The sequence below is a fragment of the Rutilus rutilus genome, assembly GCF_951802725.1.
Source record: "Rutilus rutilus genome assembly, chromosome: 18".
In the NCBI taxonomy this organism is placed as follows: Eukaryota; Metazoa; Chordata; class Actinopteri; order Cypriniformes; family Leuciscidae; genus Rutilus; species Rutilus rutilus.
Window position 1 is genome coordinate 29,268,815 of NC_140231.1, and position 14,602 is coordinate 29,283,416.

Sequence of the window (14,602 nt, forward strand, 5' to 3'; positions counted from 1 at the left end):
GAATGACACTGGGTCAAATTCCAGTTATCAAAGATCTTCTCTATTTCACCCAGCCTGTCTATGTTGATATCAGTCACACACTGATGTAGTTCTCTAAACTAAAGTCTTCATGTGTTGAGCTGTTCCGGTCAAATCAGGAGTTTCCACAAAGGGTTTATACAAAGGTCCTTTGAAGTTACATTTACATTTACATTACATTTACATTTAGTCATTTAGCAGACGCTTTTATCCAAAGCGACTTACAAATTAGGACTAAATTAAGCGAGTCATCATGAAGAGGCAAAAACAACAACAACGCAAGAAGTGCTCAAAATACGAAGTTCAGGCATTATTCAGAGTAGCATAAGCACGATAAGTGAGGTTTTAAAGGGAAAGGTTTTTTTTTTTTTTTTTATGAAGTTAAGTGCTCACGGAAGAGATGGGTTTTCAGCTGTTTTTTGAATGTTGTCAGGGATTCTGCATTCCGGATGAGGGTGGGGAGAGTGTTCCACCAGCATGGAACTGTGAATGAGAATGTTCTGGAAAGTGATTTTGTGGCTTTCTGTGATGGAACCACGAGACGTCGCTCGTTGACCGATCGTAGGCATCTGGTAGGGATGTAGGCTCGTAGGAGTGAGTGAAAGTAGGAGGGAGCTGAGCCTGTGATAGATCTGTAAGCAAGCGTCAATGCCTTGAACTTGATGCGAGCAGCGAGAGGTAGCCAGTGCAGAGAGATGAACAGAGGAGTGACGTGGGCCCTCTTGGGCTCGTTGAAGACAAGACGAGCTGCAGCATTCTGGATCATCTGTAGAGGTTTGGTTGCACATGCTGGAAGTCCGGCCAGAAGAGCATTGCAGTAGTCAAGCCTAGAAATGACCAGGGCCTGGACGAGGAGTTGTGTTGCGTGCTCAGTTAGGAAAGGCCTGATCTTCCTGATGTTGTGCAGCGCAAACCTGCATGATCGAGCTGTCTTTGAAATGTGATCTGTGAAGGTCAGCTGGTCATCAAACGTTACTCCCAGATTTCTGACCGACCTTGATGGGGGGATTGATGATGAATCAAGCTGGATGGTGAAGTCGTGCTGTAGAGACGGATTGGCAGGGAGGACGAGAAGCTCAGTCTTTGCCAGGTTGAGCTGCAGGTGATGTTCCTTCATCCATGTGGAGATGTCTGCCAGACAGCTTGAGACCCGTGCAGCTGCTGTGGGATCTGGTTGAAATGAGAGGAAGAGTTGTGTGTCATCAGTATAGCAGTGGTAGGAGAAACCGTGTGCCTGTATGATGTGTCCCAGTGATGTAGTGTAGATGGAGAAGAGGAGGGGACCAAGAACTGAACCCTGAGGAACCCCTGTGGTCAGTTGATGTGCTCTGGATACTTCGCCTCTCCATGCGACCTTGAAGGACCTACCTGTGAGATAGGACTCAAACCAGTCGAGTGAAGTTCCTGTGATGCCCAGTGATGAGAGGCTGGACATAAGGATCTGATGGTTCACAGTGTCGAAGGCAGCAGACAGATCCAGGAGAATGAGGAGTGAAGATTTGGAGGCAGCTTTTGCAATCCGTAGGGCTTCTGTGACCGACAGTAATGCAGTCTCAGTTGAATGCCCTTTCTTGAAGCCAGATTGGTTGACATCCAGCTGGTTGTTTAGAGACAAGAAGGATGTTACTTGGTTGAAAACAGCTCTTTCAAGTGTTTTCGCAATGAATGGTAGGAGAGAGATAGGTCTGTAATTCTCTACAAATGATGTGTTTAGTGTTGGTTTTTTAAGCAGTGGAGTAACCCGAGCCTGCTTGAATGCTGTAGGGAAGGTGCCAGTATGGAGGGATGAGTTGATGATGTGTGTGAGTGCTGGTAGAAGTGTGGGAGAGATGGCTTGTAGAAGGTGTGAGGGGATGGGGTCTAGAGGGCAGGTGGTAGGATGACTGGAGAGGAGAAGTGTAGATACTTCTTCCTCGGTTAGCGGAAAGAAGGAGGAGAGAGGGTTATTGGCTGTGGAAGGGGTCGGTCTGGGTTCCTGTGTGTGTGGAGCTGAGAATTGACTGCTGATAGTTGTTGTTTTGTTGGTGAAGAAGTTCGCAAAATCGTCGGCAGTTAAAGAGGAGGTGGGTGGTGGTGGAGGTGGACAGAGGAGAGAGTTGAATGTCTTGAAGAGTAATCGTGTGTTGGAGGAGCTGTTGATCTTGTTGTGGAAGTATGAAGATTTTGCAGCATGAACATCAACAGAAAAGGACGAGAGGAGAGATTGATACATACTCAGGTCAGATGAGTCTTTTGATTTGCGCCATTTCCTCTCTGCTGCCCTGAGTTCGGTCCGGTGTTCACGAAGAACCTCGGATAGCCAGGGGTTAGAAGGAGTAGCGCGTGCTGGCCTGGAGGAGAGAGGGCAGATATTGTCTAGAGAAGAGGTTAGAGTGGAGCATAAGGTATCCGTTGCAGTATTCACATCCAGAGATGAGAATTGTGAGGGTGGGGGAAGAGAAGATGACACGGCAGAGGAAAGATGGGAGGGGGAAAGTGAGCGCAGGTTTCGCCTGAAGGTGACTGGTGGTGGGGTTGGTGGTGCAGGGGTAGCGAGTTGTAGACTGAAAGTAATGAGGAAAGTTGGGTATAAGATACAGACAAGAGTAAATGTAATAGAAACTAAATATTCTCCATGCAATATTTTATATATTTATAATCTTTTTGTTTTTCACTCTATAAAAGGGTAATTTGTTAAATGATTTATATGTTGTAATTGGGTGAGTACACTAAAGGTTCCTCCAATTCAATCAGAAGTCTCTCTCTTTCTTGACCAATCACAGCCTGACTGAGCCAGTGATCAAACATGTGTTGCGCATGAAAACCATGTTTTAAACTATAAGGAAAGCATATTATTTATAACAATGTGGTTTGACATAAATGCCTTTGTCTATAATTAAGAAGTGAAATTACTGTAGGCAGGTGAATGACAAAAAACATCACATTAAATACTGGATTAAATTTAAAATCCAAATTTGTAATTCAGTGTGATGTTATTGTTTTTTTTTTCTTTCTTTTGTTAGATCAACTTCCTTCAATGTGCACAAAATGTTATATAACATACGACGTGGTGATATATAATTATCGATATTTTGGAAGACTTACATTTACTGAATTAAAAGAAACTTGCTCAACACTGACAGCTGGGCCCGGTTTTTCAAAAGGTTTAATCCGGATAAAATTGATCCGGATTTAGTAATCCTTTTTTTTGCGATCCGTGATCACGTAATCCAGCTTACTTTTGAGGCAGTTTTTCAAAGCAACATCGGATTGGATCAATCTGATCCGGATAGGAATTTTTCAGGATCACCAAATCCTGTTTACTAGAGCCTTAAATGGAACCAACAGTGTAGCCTACTGGCTTAGCAAAGAACAACAGTTGGCAAAATACCGGTGGCCACAAATAATCATTGTTTATTTTAATTTTAAGAAACAGAAACACTGTAATAAACAGAAACATTTTACTTTCCTTATTTTGTTATAATGTTAAATTGTAGATTTTGTTGTTTTACCATATCTCATTAGATGTGACATGCTTCATATATGCTTCAAATATGAAGAAATGTATATCATCAGTAAACATTGATTTTGTGATCATTCACTTAAAAAAAAAAACCTCTCTGGTTTTATTTGGTTCGAAAAATCACAACTGAATCCACCCTTCTGATGGGATCAGGATAATCCTGTTTTTTTGGATCAAATAGATCCTAATCCGAGTTCAAAGTTCTGAAAAACCCAAAGGGCAGGTTTGATCCAGATCAAATTTAAGATCGGATTACATGATCTGATCTTAGTTCAGAATTCCTCTTTTGCTTTTGAAAAACCAATTTCCAAGATTTGATCCAATCCGTGATCCGAAATCCCACTGGATTACTTTTGAAAAACTGGGCCCTGGAGCTCATGCTTGCAGAATTAAAGATAAGCTACAGCTCCATCTAGTGGACAAACTCGATTAAGGCTCTGCTTTTGTTAGGTCAGTGTGTTTGCCACCCTCAGTACTGACTGGTTTTATTTAAAAGCAAATCATTATGGTAATTAATTACCGTTTTAATAATAATATCAGTAGTGCACATAAATTATATGCAGTATGAGTTAAATGCAACATGTGAATGGCAATGTTTTTCACTTCCAGAAGTTTACCAAACAAAATACTTTTGAAAGCTTTGTTTGACATCATGTACACTCAAATGAGGTTTCAGAAAAGCAGTTTTATTTACAGAAATCTGATCAAGGAGATCATATAGAGATTGACACCACTGAACCATATAGAAAAATATATAAGCCTGCTATTGGGCATTTGTACAAGCTGTGGTAACTCAAATGTTCACTTGAGCATAATGACACAACAATAGGAAGTAAACCTAACTCTAATAAACATTAATTATTGCATTAATACAAAAGTACAATACGTGCTAGTGCTGATATTAATTCTCCCTCTTTCTATGGAAATGAGGGACATAAAAGAACCAGACATATCAGAAAACAGTTCAAAAGGTGCAATAAATGCAATAAAGTGTCCATTTTAAACAGGGTCCTGTACTGAGCCCATTACACCACAGTCTCGACGGATCCCATCACAAGTAGTCAGCCAACAACCAGTACAGTCATAATTTCACCTGAGAACGTTCTGACAAACTATAAAGACAGAGGCTTTTAAAGCCAGAGGAACGGGAATACTTGAGACATCAATGCTGGACCTGAATGTCCTGAGTCTTCTAAAAGAGAAAGCAGAGTTTAATTATCATAATATTCATACACAAATATTAGCCAGTGTAAAGTTATATTTATCTACTATGATCAGTTTAAATCATTAAATCTGTCAGTGATATAAACTCACCTCATCTTGAACTGTCTTTGGTTCATCACACTCCAGTTTAACTGGATCATGAGAGACTGAAGATAAAAAGGAAATAAACTCTTCAACATATTTACATGTACACTGTACGTTTACAGTTGTGTTATATCTGTTATTTAACAGAGATCATGAATTCATCAGAGCAGTGAGAGCTCATGTAATAAAATACTTACAGTTTATTTCTGGATGCCCCATGCTGTGACATCTCTGGAGTTTCACTGTCTCTCGTGATTCATTGGCTGGTGGTTCCTCCTGTTTGTTCTCAATCTCCTCTCCAGTTTTTTCCTCCAATTTCACTGTACAATTCATAAAGACAATTTACTTTTTGGTCTGGTGTTAATTAATATACATAAAATGCAAGATTAAGAATGAAATTCTGTGGGAGTGTATGCGGTGTGCAGTCATTATTATTAGTCATATCTCTTGCATGTCAGTGTATAGAACTGAGGCAAAAGAGGTAAGAAAGTATTACGTGCATCAATTAATCTGATTACATATTGTTAGTAAATCAAACAATATATTATTTGTTGTATTTAAAATAGGGATGCACGATATATCTGCCACCATATCGCTATCAGCCGATATATGTTCATTTTTAATGTTATTGTCATCGACCCGATTAGAAAATTTGGCTGATATATTAAAGCCGCTTCAGATGCGCACTGCTCAACATCATGCTTTTGAATTGCTTGAAATATGACTCGAATCACTTCAAAAAAGGAAAGTGCAGCGATATGTGCAGAGCAACTCTATCATAGTTCACTTCGCTTTTGTCCAGTTCAGCGCTATGGGAAGCCAAACACACCGGAAGTGGGACGAAACGGCGAGGTGACAAACAAAAAACAAAAAAGAAGAGCATGTTACAAATAGTAGCCTACAGTATTTGAGAAAATACAACAAAAGTAACAGAGTTGCACACTAGGGGGATTCATCTACATAAAGACACTGAAACATTTACAAATTTTCAACGTTTGAACTGCTTTTTGCTTCATAGAAAATCTAATCAAATTGAGTCAATATAACGCTCTATTTCTTTCTTAAATTATGTTAAAAAAAATGTACATTTGTGAACATGGAATTTTGCCATTAAAATAATAAAATGTATTATACAGTATAAACCTGATTGTGCTTGTCTCTATAGTTCTCCAAAACCATAAAAATCACAAACATTTTGCCAAATTGGTCTTCAATATTTATTATTTTGCCAAAATTGTTTAGTCTCGCAATTTATACAAAATATACAATATATTTTATCATAATATGCATAATGCTATTTATTAAAAACGTTGATAAAGAATAATATACATACATACAGTACATATATATACAGTGAGGAAAATAAGTATTTGAACACCCTGCTATTTTGCAAGTTCTCCCACTTGGAAATCATGGAGGGGTCTGAAATTGTCATCGTAGGTGCATGTCCACTGTGAGAGACATAATCTAAAAAAATCCAGAAATCACAATGTATGATTTTTTAACTATTTATTTGTATGATACAGCTGCAAATAAGTATTTGAACACCTGTCTATCAGCTAGAATTCTGACCCTCAAAGACCTGTTAGTCTGCCTTTAAAATGTCCACCTCCACTCCATTTATTATCCTAAATTAGATGCACCTGTTTGAGGTCGTTAGCTGCATAAAGACACCTGTCCACCCCATACAATCAGTAAGAATCCAACTACTAACATGGCCAAGACCAAAGAGCTGTCCAAAGACACTAGAGACAAAATTGTACACCTCCACAAGGCTGGAAAGGGCTACGGGGAAATTGCCAAGCAGCTTGGTGAAAAAAGGTCCACTGTTGGAGCAATCATTAGAAAATGGAAGAAGCTAAACATGACTGTCAATCTCCCTCGGACTGGGGCTTCATGCAAGATCTCACCTCGTGGGGTCTCAATGATCCTAAGAAAGGTGAGAAATCAGCCCAGAACTACACGGGAGGAGCTGGTCAATGACCTGAAAAGAGCTGGGACCACCGTTTCCAAGGTTACTGTTGGTAATACACTAAGACGTCATGGTTTGAAATCATGCATGGCACGGAAGGTTCCCCTGCTTAAACCAGCACATGTCAAGGCCCGTCTTAAGTTTGCCAATGACCATTTGGATGATCCAGAGGAGTCATGGGAGAAAGTCATGTGGTCAGATGAGACCAAAATAGAACTTTTTGGTCATAATTCCACTAAACGTGTTTGGAGGAAGAAGAATGATGAGTACCATCCCAAGAACACCATCCCTACTGTGAAGCATGGGGGTGGTAGCATCATGCTTTGGGGGTGTTTTTCTGTACATGGGACAGGCGACTGCACTGTATTAAGGAGAGGATGACCGGGGCCATGTATTGCGAGATTTTGGGGAACAACCTCCTTCCCTCAGTTAGAGCATTGAAGATGGGTCGAGGCTGGGTCTTCCAACATGACAATGACCCGAAGCACACAGCCAGGATAACCAAGGAGTGACTCTGTAAGAAGCATATCAAGGTTCTGGCGTGGCCTAGCCAGTCTCCAGACCTAAACCCAATAGAGAATCTTTGGAGGGAGTTTCTCAGCGACAGCCCAGAAACCTGACTGATCTAGAGAAGATCTGTGTGGAGGAGTGGGCCAAAATCCCTCCTGCAGTGTGTGCAAACCTGGTGAAAAACTACAGGAAACGTTTGACCTCTGTAATTGCAAACAAAGGCTACTGTACCAAATATTAACATTGATTTTCTCAGGTGTTCAAATACTTATTTGCAGCTGTATCATACAAATAAATAGTTAAAAAAATCATACATTGTGATGTCTGGATTTTTTTTTTTTAGATTATGTCTCTCACAGTAGACATGCTCCTACGATGACAATTTCAGACCCCTCCATGATTTCTAAGTGGGAGAACTTGCAAAATAGCAGGGTGTTCAAATACTTATTTTCTTCACTGTACATATTCAGACCAATGTTATATAACAAAGAGAGATAAACTACTATTCTTCTTTTAAATTACTTACTAAAGTAATACTGTATTTAGAGGATGACAAAGCAGCAGACCCAAAAGGGCAACTATGACAAATATACCAGGGCACTACATATAAGGCTTGAAATGAATAAGTAAAACCTCTTTACCGGAACACTAGACAATGCCATGTTTTGGTTTCAATATTTTTTTTAAATAAATATATCAATGAAAATGAATAATAAAATTAAATATACACTTCTGTTCAGAAGTTGATATCGATAAGATTTTTAAAATGTTTTTAAAAGAAGTCTCTTCTGCTCAAAGCTGCATTGATTTGATTAAAAAAACACAGTAATATTGTGAAATATTGTGACTGTTTTCTATGTGAATATATAGTAAAATGTAATTTATTCCTGTGATGCAAAGCTGAATTTTCAGCATCATTACTCCAGTCTTCAGTGTCACACGATCCTTCAGAAATACTGAATACTGATACTGAATAAAAGTAGTATTCATTTATTTCCCAACATTTTTTGATAAATTCTTACAAACCGCAAGCTTTTGAATGGTAGTGTATAATGCTACAAAAGTTAATATTTCAGATAAATTTCGTTCTTTTAACTTTCTATTCATCAAAGCAAAAAAAAAAAAAAAAAAAAATCAACATTGATAATAATCAAATGTTTGTTGGACATCAAATCATCATATTAGAATGATTGATGTGATGAAGACTGGAGTAATGATGCTGAAAATTCAGCTTTAATCACAGAAATAAATGATATTTTATTGAATTATTATTTTAAATTGTAATGATATTTCATAATATTACTGTTTTTACTGTATTTTGGATCAAATCAATGCAGGCTTGGTGAGCAGAAGAAGGCTGTTTTATTCAGGAACAAACAATGCTATGGCAATCAATGTCAATCATTGCTATTTCAAGAGTGAATCCCGCATAAATGCGGATAATTCCCAAAACGCTGCAGCATGAAAAACAAGTTTATACAAATTCTGAATGGATATTAGAAAGCGGAAAGGGCACAACGATCCCTCCCTTTATACAGTGGGTACGGAAAGTATTTATTCCCCCGGTAAATACGATCAAAAATGGCTGTAAAAAATAAATCTTTCATTCAAAAAATGTGATGTTTCGTTCAAAAAATTGGCAATTCTAACCTTTCATTGAAGTAAAAGAATTCAAATTGGGGGGGAAATCACATTATGAAATAAATGGTTTTCTCCAAAACACGTTGACCACAATTATTCATACCCTTTAAGTAAATACCTTTTTGCAACCTCCTTTTGCCAAGATAACAGCTCTGAGTCTTCTCCTATAAAGCCTGATGAGTTTGGAGAATAACTGACAAGAGATCAGCGATCATTCCTTCATACAAGATCTCTCCAGATCCTTCAGATTCCCAGATCCATGTTGGTGCTTCTTCTCTTCAGTTCAGCCCACTCATCAGGTCAGGGAACTTGGACACTCATGGCAGAAGCTTCATTTTGTTCTCCGCAACACATTTTTGTGTTGATTTTGATGTTTGTTTTGGATCGTTGTCCTGATGGAAGATCCAACCACGGCCCATTATAAGATTTCTAGCAGAAGGCGCCCGGTTTGGATTTTTTTATCCGTTGATATTTGATAGAATCCACGATGCCATGTATCTGAACAAGAAGTCCAGGACCTCCAGCAGAAAAATATGCCCACAACATTAAAGATCCAGCAGTATATTAAATTGTACACATGGGGTACTTTTTATCCTTGTGTGCACCAAACCCATCTAGTGTGTTTGCTGCCAAGAAGCTCTTTTTTTAGTTTCATCTGACCACAGAACCCTGTGTCATGTAAAGTTCCAGTAGTGTCTGACCACTGAATATGCTGGAGTTTGTTTTTGGATGAGCGAGGAGCATTTTTCTTGAAGCCCACCCAAACAACATGTGGGGATGTAGGGGTTGTTTGATGTTTTTTTTGGCTTTCTGACCCCAAGACTCAACTAATCTCTGCAATTCTCCATCTGTGATCCTTGAAGAGTCTTTGGCCACTCAAACTTTCCTCCTCACCGTGCATTAAGACAATATAGACACACGTCCTCTTCCTGGCAGATTTGTAACATCTTTAGTTGATTATAACTTCTTAATTATTGCCCTGATGGTCAAAATGGGGATTTTCCATTCTTTAGCTATTTTCTTACAGCCACTTTCTATTTTGTGAAGCTCAACAATTTTTTGCTGCACATCAGAACTGTATTCTGTGGTTTTACTCATTGTGATGGATGATTAAGGGAATTTGGCCTTTGTGTTTCCTCATATTTAAACTCCTGTGAAACACGAAGTCATAGCTGGACAGTTTCATGTTCCTAGTCACTCTGGTGTGCTAAAAAAGGTAAATATTAATGGGAATATACTTCAGAGATATTTTATTCAGAAAACATTCTAGGGGTATGAATAATTGTGGCCAACGTGTTTTGGAGAAAAACATTTATTTCATAATGTGATTTCCCCCCCAATTTGAATTCTTTTACTTCAATGAAAGGTTCGATTTTTGCCAATTGTTTGAATGAAAGATCACATATCACAAGATCGCCATTTTTGATCATATTTACCAGGGGTATGAATAATTAATAATGACTAATTTTCATTATTAATAGTCCTGGTTCTGCGGGATTGCAAGAGATCTCAATGAAGATGAGTAACAGTTTTTTAGGAACTACAGTGGTGGGTATCCACTGTAGTTCCTAAAACACTGTTACTCATCTTCATTGAGATCTCTTGCAATCCCGCAGAACCAGGACTATTAATAATGAAAATTAGTAACTTAAGCCTAAATGTTTCCAGTTTATGCAAGGAATACAAAAGCCCCGACTTGGAGCGGATATAGATGTAGTAGAAGGATAGAGAGAGAGAGAAAAGTAGGCTACCCCTCTATGGAGCTTAAAATATGACAATATGATTTGAATTTGAATTGTGTAAATTTGAATTATTTACAAGTGTAATCTAACAAAACTGAATTTTATGTGGTATTTTAAATAGTTGTGAATTTGATTTCTTTAAACGAATATTGAACATTTGAAATTTAACGAATTGAAATGTTTTCATGGCTGAATTTTTTTGACATGTATTTTCAAACAGCTATTTTTTTTTGTTCTGAATTCTTAGACTGCAAATATTCAGTTTTAAAAAATACAGATTCAAGTTTTCAAGATGAAGAAGAAATTCAGATCTCTAAAATTCAAACTGCGGAAAATTCAGATCTTACAGAAAGTTATGGCAAGCCGGTTTAACATTTAATCATTTAAACCGACTAGTCTCTATTTTCATGCTACTAGTACTTATTTTTTAGATACTAGTATATTTTCCATTAAGTACTAGTACTTATTCATTAGCTACTAGTGCTTATTCATTAGCTACTAGTGCTTATTCATTAGCTACTAGTACTTATTCAATAGATACTAGTACCTATTTATTAGATACTAGTATTTATTCCAAATGTTACTAGTAAGATTTTTTATTTTACTAGTAAGATTTTTAATTGAACTCTCCAGTGGCCGTTCTGACTAGTCATAACATAAGAAGAGTAAAAAAGCAGTTGTGACTAGTAAAATAAGAATAGTTACTATTAACAATTACAAAAGATATTAGTGTCTAATAAATAGGTACTAGTATCTATTGAATAAGTACTAGTAGCTAATTAATAAGTACTAGTATCTAATTAGTAGGTACTAGTATCTAATGAATAGGTACTAGTATCTAATGAATAAGAACTAGTAGCTAATGAATAGGTACTAGTATTGAATGAATTAGTACTAGTATGTAAAAAATAAGTACTAGTACCTAATAAATAACTACTAGTATCTAATATATATGTACTAGTCACAAATGGAATACATACTAGTCAGAACCGAATAGTTGATATCTGAATGACAGATCCCCATAGAAGTCAATGGCAATTTTTTTTATTTGTTACTAGTAACAAAAGAATAGTTACTAGTCACTACTGAAATAAGTACTAGTATCTAATGAATAAGTAGGCCTACTAGTATCTATTTAATAGGTACTAGTATCTAATAAATATGTACTAAGTAGCCTACTAGTATCTAATGAATAAGTACTATATCTAAAGAATAGGCACTAGTAGCTAATGAATAAGTACTAGTAGGCTACTTAATGGAATAGATACTAGTATCTAAAAAATAAGTACTAGTAGCATGAAAATAGAGACTAGTCGGTTGAAATGATTAAATGTTAAGACGGCTTGCCATAGAAAGTAAGTCACAGGTCATCCACAGGGAAGATCCACATTTTGGCTGCACTGCAGTAGTTTTCTGCCGCAAACGTTTTTAAAAATTGGCTGTATCCATTGTATGCATAAGTCTTTTCTGATGTCTAAATAGCATAACATTGGGTGGCGTAAAGCAAAGACCCTGCGCGGTCGAGTCTGTCGGGTCATGTCAGGTCAAGCGCATATCACTCCACTTGCCTGTGTGTGTTTGGCGCCTCATAACATACGCGCGAGGACACGAGGACGCGTGAGGACGCGAGCAGATAGAAGTGAAGAACTTGTTTGTGTTCAATGTTCACTCACAGATATTTCATAAAATTAACAGAATACATCAAATTAAATTCATGTTATTTCACTGAATTTTTAAAGTAGAAACTATTTTTACACGCCTGGTTTACTGGTTGTCTGAGTGCTCCACATTAACAGAGACGTGATGAATCCATATAGACTCATTGCAGTAAGACTGTATAAAATAGCCTACTTACAATACAATATGCGCTGCATGCTTTCCCATCTCACCCGTTCTTCTGCTTGTTTCTCTTGATCTATACGTTTGTGACTTCTCGTGTCTGTTCTCCATCTATCTCCGTTCATTGTTGCTTTTCTGTGTCTTCTGTTTAATGTGTGTTAAGATCCATTCCGAAATGTTTAGTGAGTGTCTCTCTCATGACGTAAGCGGGTTTTCAGAAAAAATACTCCAAAGACACTAAGGTGGGGCTTCGTATGGCTTGATTCTAGTAGGTGTGACTTAACTCGATCAGCACTTCACCACCTATGTTCATGTTCACCACACATTCATGGCATTCATGACTGATTTTGATAAAGTTTCAGACTGGCATGAAGTTGGTTTGACGTTGGACGTTCGATATTCGCGTATTTAGGGACCGTCAGTTACATGCGATATTGGTATAAACGTTTCTAACTTCAATTGCATTTGAAGACAATGACTTACTGCCATAAAACCAACTGCAAGTGTTTTTTTTATACAGTTTTTACTGTTAGTGAGCACAGATTACGACCACAAGAACCTTTCTTTTTTTTAAAACAAATGTCGCACCACAGAACCATTGTAGGCTAATAGTTTAAAAGGTGTTTACAAGGTTCAGAGGACAATGTCCGTCACATTCAATATTATGAAGCTGCAGACTCGGAGCCTGCTGCAGCTACAGTCCCGCACCCAGAGTCCCGCATTCTCAGACCCCTCGTTTTTCGAGACAGCGCCTCCTGCTGTTCAGAAGATCGTAACACCCTTATCCAAATGCCATTGAAAACAATAGGATGCAATATTACGGTCTCGTTTTATTTAAAGTTATCCAAATAAATATTTGCGTTCCCTGCTTAATGCATGTGCCAAAAAACTAATTGTGTTCTCTGACTAACAAATTACCCAGTAGTTATTTTTTGAGCGTAGGTGTAATTGAAAGAAAATTACTGATGGAAGGGATACAATTAGCCTACAGAATGAACTATCTTCTGAAAAATATTATGTGATATTATATTGTTTTTTTTTTTATTCAAATTCCAAATTTTCTTTCCGTTCAACCTTGTAATGGTCCAAATAACATTATACCATGCTAATATTACAAAACTTGTTTTTTGATATTTTGAATGCAAAGCAAAACTCAAAAAAGAATAGACAAAACAGCAATAATAAACAATTCTGTACTTTATTTAACGATCACCTAAACATCATCTTGCTGTAAACAGGACAAAGCAAAGAAAAAAAGGAAGAAAGAATTGTGTTAGTGACTTTACTTTTCGTCTTCAGTTGCATTAAAAAAAACCTCCTCATTTATAAGTCGCTTTGGATAAATGCGTCTGCTAAATGAATAAATGTAATGTAAATGCATAAGGTAAAATAATTACTTTCTGGCAGGCGAATGTTCCTTCTTTTTCATTCTTTTTGCAAACGCTCTGTCAAATTCCTCGACTTCACTAAAATAAAAGATGAATGCCATTGTCAAAAATATTGTTAATACATAGTGAAGGCATAGTAAATTTGATTATTAGGCAATTGTATGAGTTGTAAATGGCTGGCAACAACCTCATATCACAGTTAAATTAATATTGATTCATTTTAATACTTACGTTTTAATTAAGTTCATCTCATCCTCAATCAGTGTTTTCTGTAATCTTAATAAAGCTTCTGTGAGTGCAAACACTGAACAACAGGAGTATCTGCTCACTTCATAGATGTTCAACACATCACTATGAGGAAGCAATATCTGTGGAAAAGTATTATATTTCATAACTGAGTGAGACCACTAAAGTTTTAGTCCAAAGTCTCTCTCTCCTTCCTGACCAATCACAGACTGTCCGAGCGTGACTGATTCAATCAAAAGACCCTGTCAAACTCTGATTGGCTGGTGGTGGCTGGGTTTCTGTTCTGATTGGCTGGCTGCTGGGGCATGTGACCTCTCCTGCGTGGCGGTGCCAGGTACTCAAACATGGAGGTGTTGTGCGTGGAGAGCATGTTTTTGAGGTCAGAGGGCATGGGGTCGGACCAGAAGAAGTCGTGGTTGAGAGCGTCGTCGCTGTC

The 14,602-nt window shown here is 37.6% G+C and overlaps 1 protein-coding gene across 4 annotated transcripts in view; it reads right to left on the reverse strand.

Moving 5' to 3' along the window:
- Positions 1 to 3,018: 3,018 nt before the first annotated feature.
- LOC311276735 (uncharacterized protein) overlaps positions 3,019 to 14,602 on the reverse strand; it is a 66,935-nt gene continuing 55,351 nt past the window's right edge. The window contains exons 1-4 of one of the 4 annotated variants that reach the window (XM_084386609.1): positions 12,549 to 12,854; positions 5,026 to 5,148; positions 4,835 to 4,890; positions 3,019 to 4,712 (exon numbers count right to left, since the gene is read on the reverse strand). In XM_084386609.1, the coding sequence (XP_084242735.1) occupies positions 4,683 to 4,712; positions 4,835 to 4,890; positions 5,026 to 5,148; positions 12,549 to 12,657 (318 nt within the window). In that variant the 5' untranslated portion in view covers positions 12,658 to 12,854 and the 3' untranslated portion in view covers positions 3,019 to 4,682. Of the gene's footprint in view, positions 4,713 to 4,834; positions 4,891 to 5,025; positions 5,149 to 12,548; positions 12,855 to 14,602 lie in introns of those variants that run through there. The other 3 variants (XM_084386608.1, XM_084386606.1, XM_084386607.1) reach the window with 3 other exon arrangements.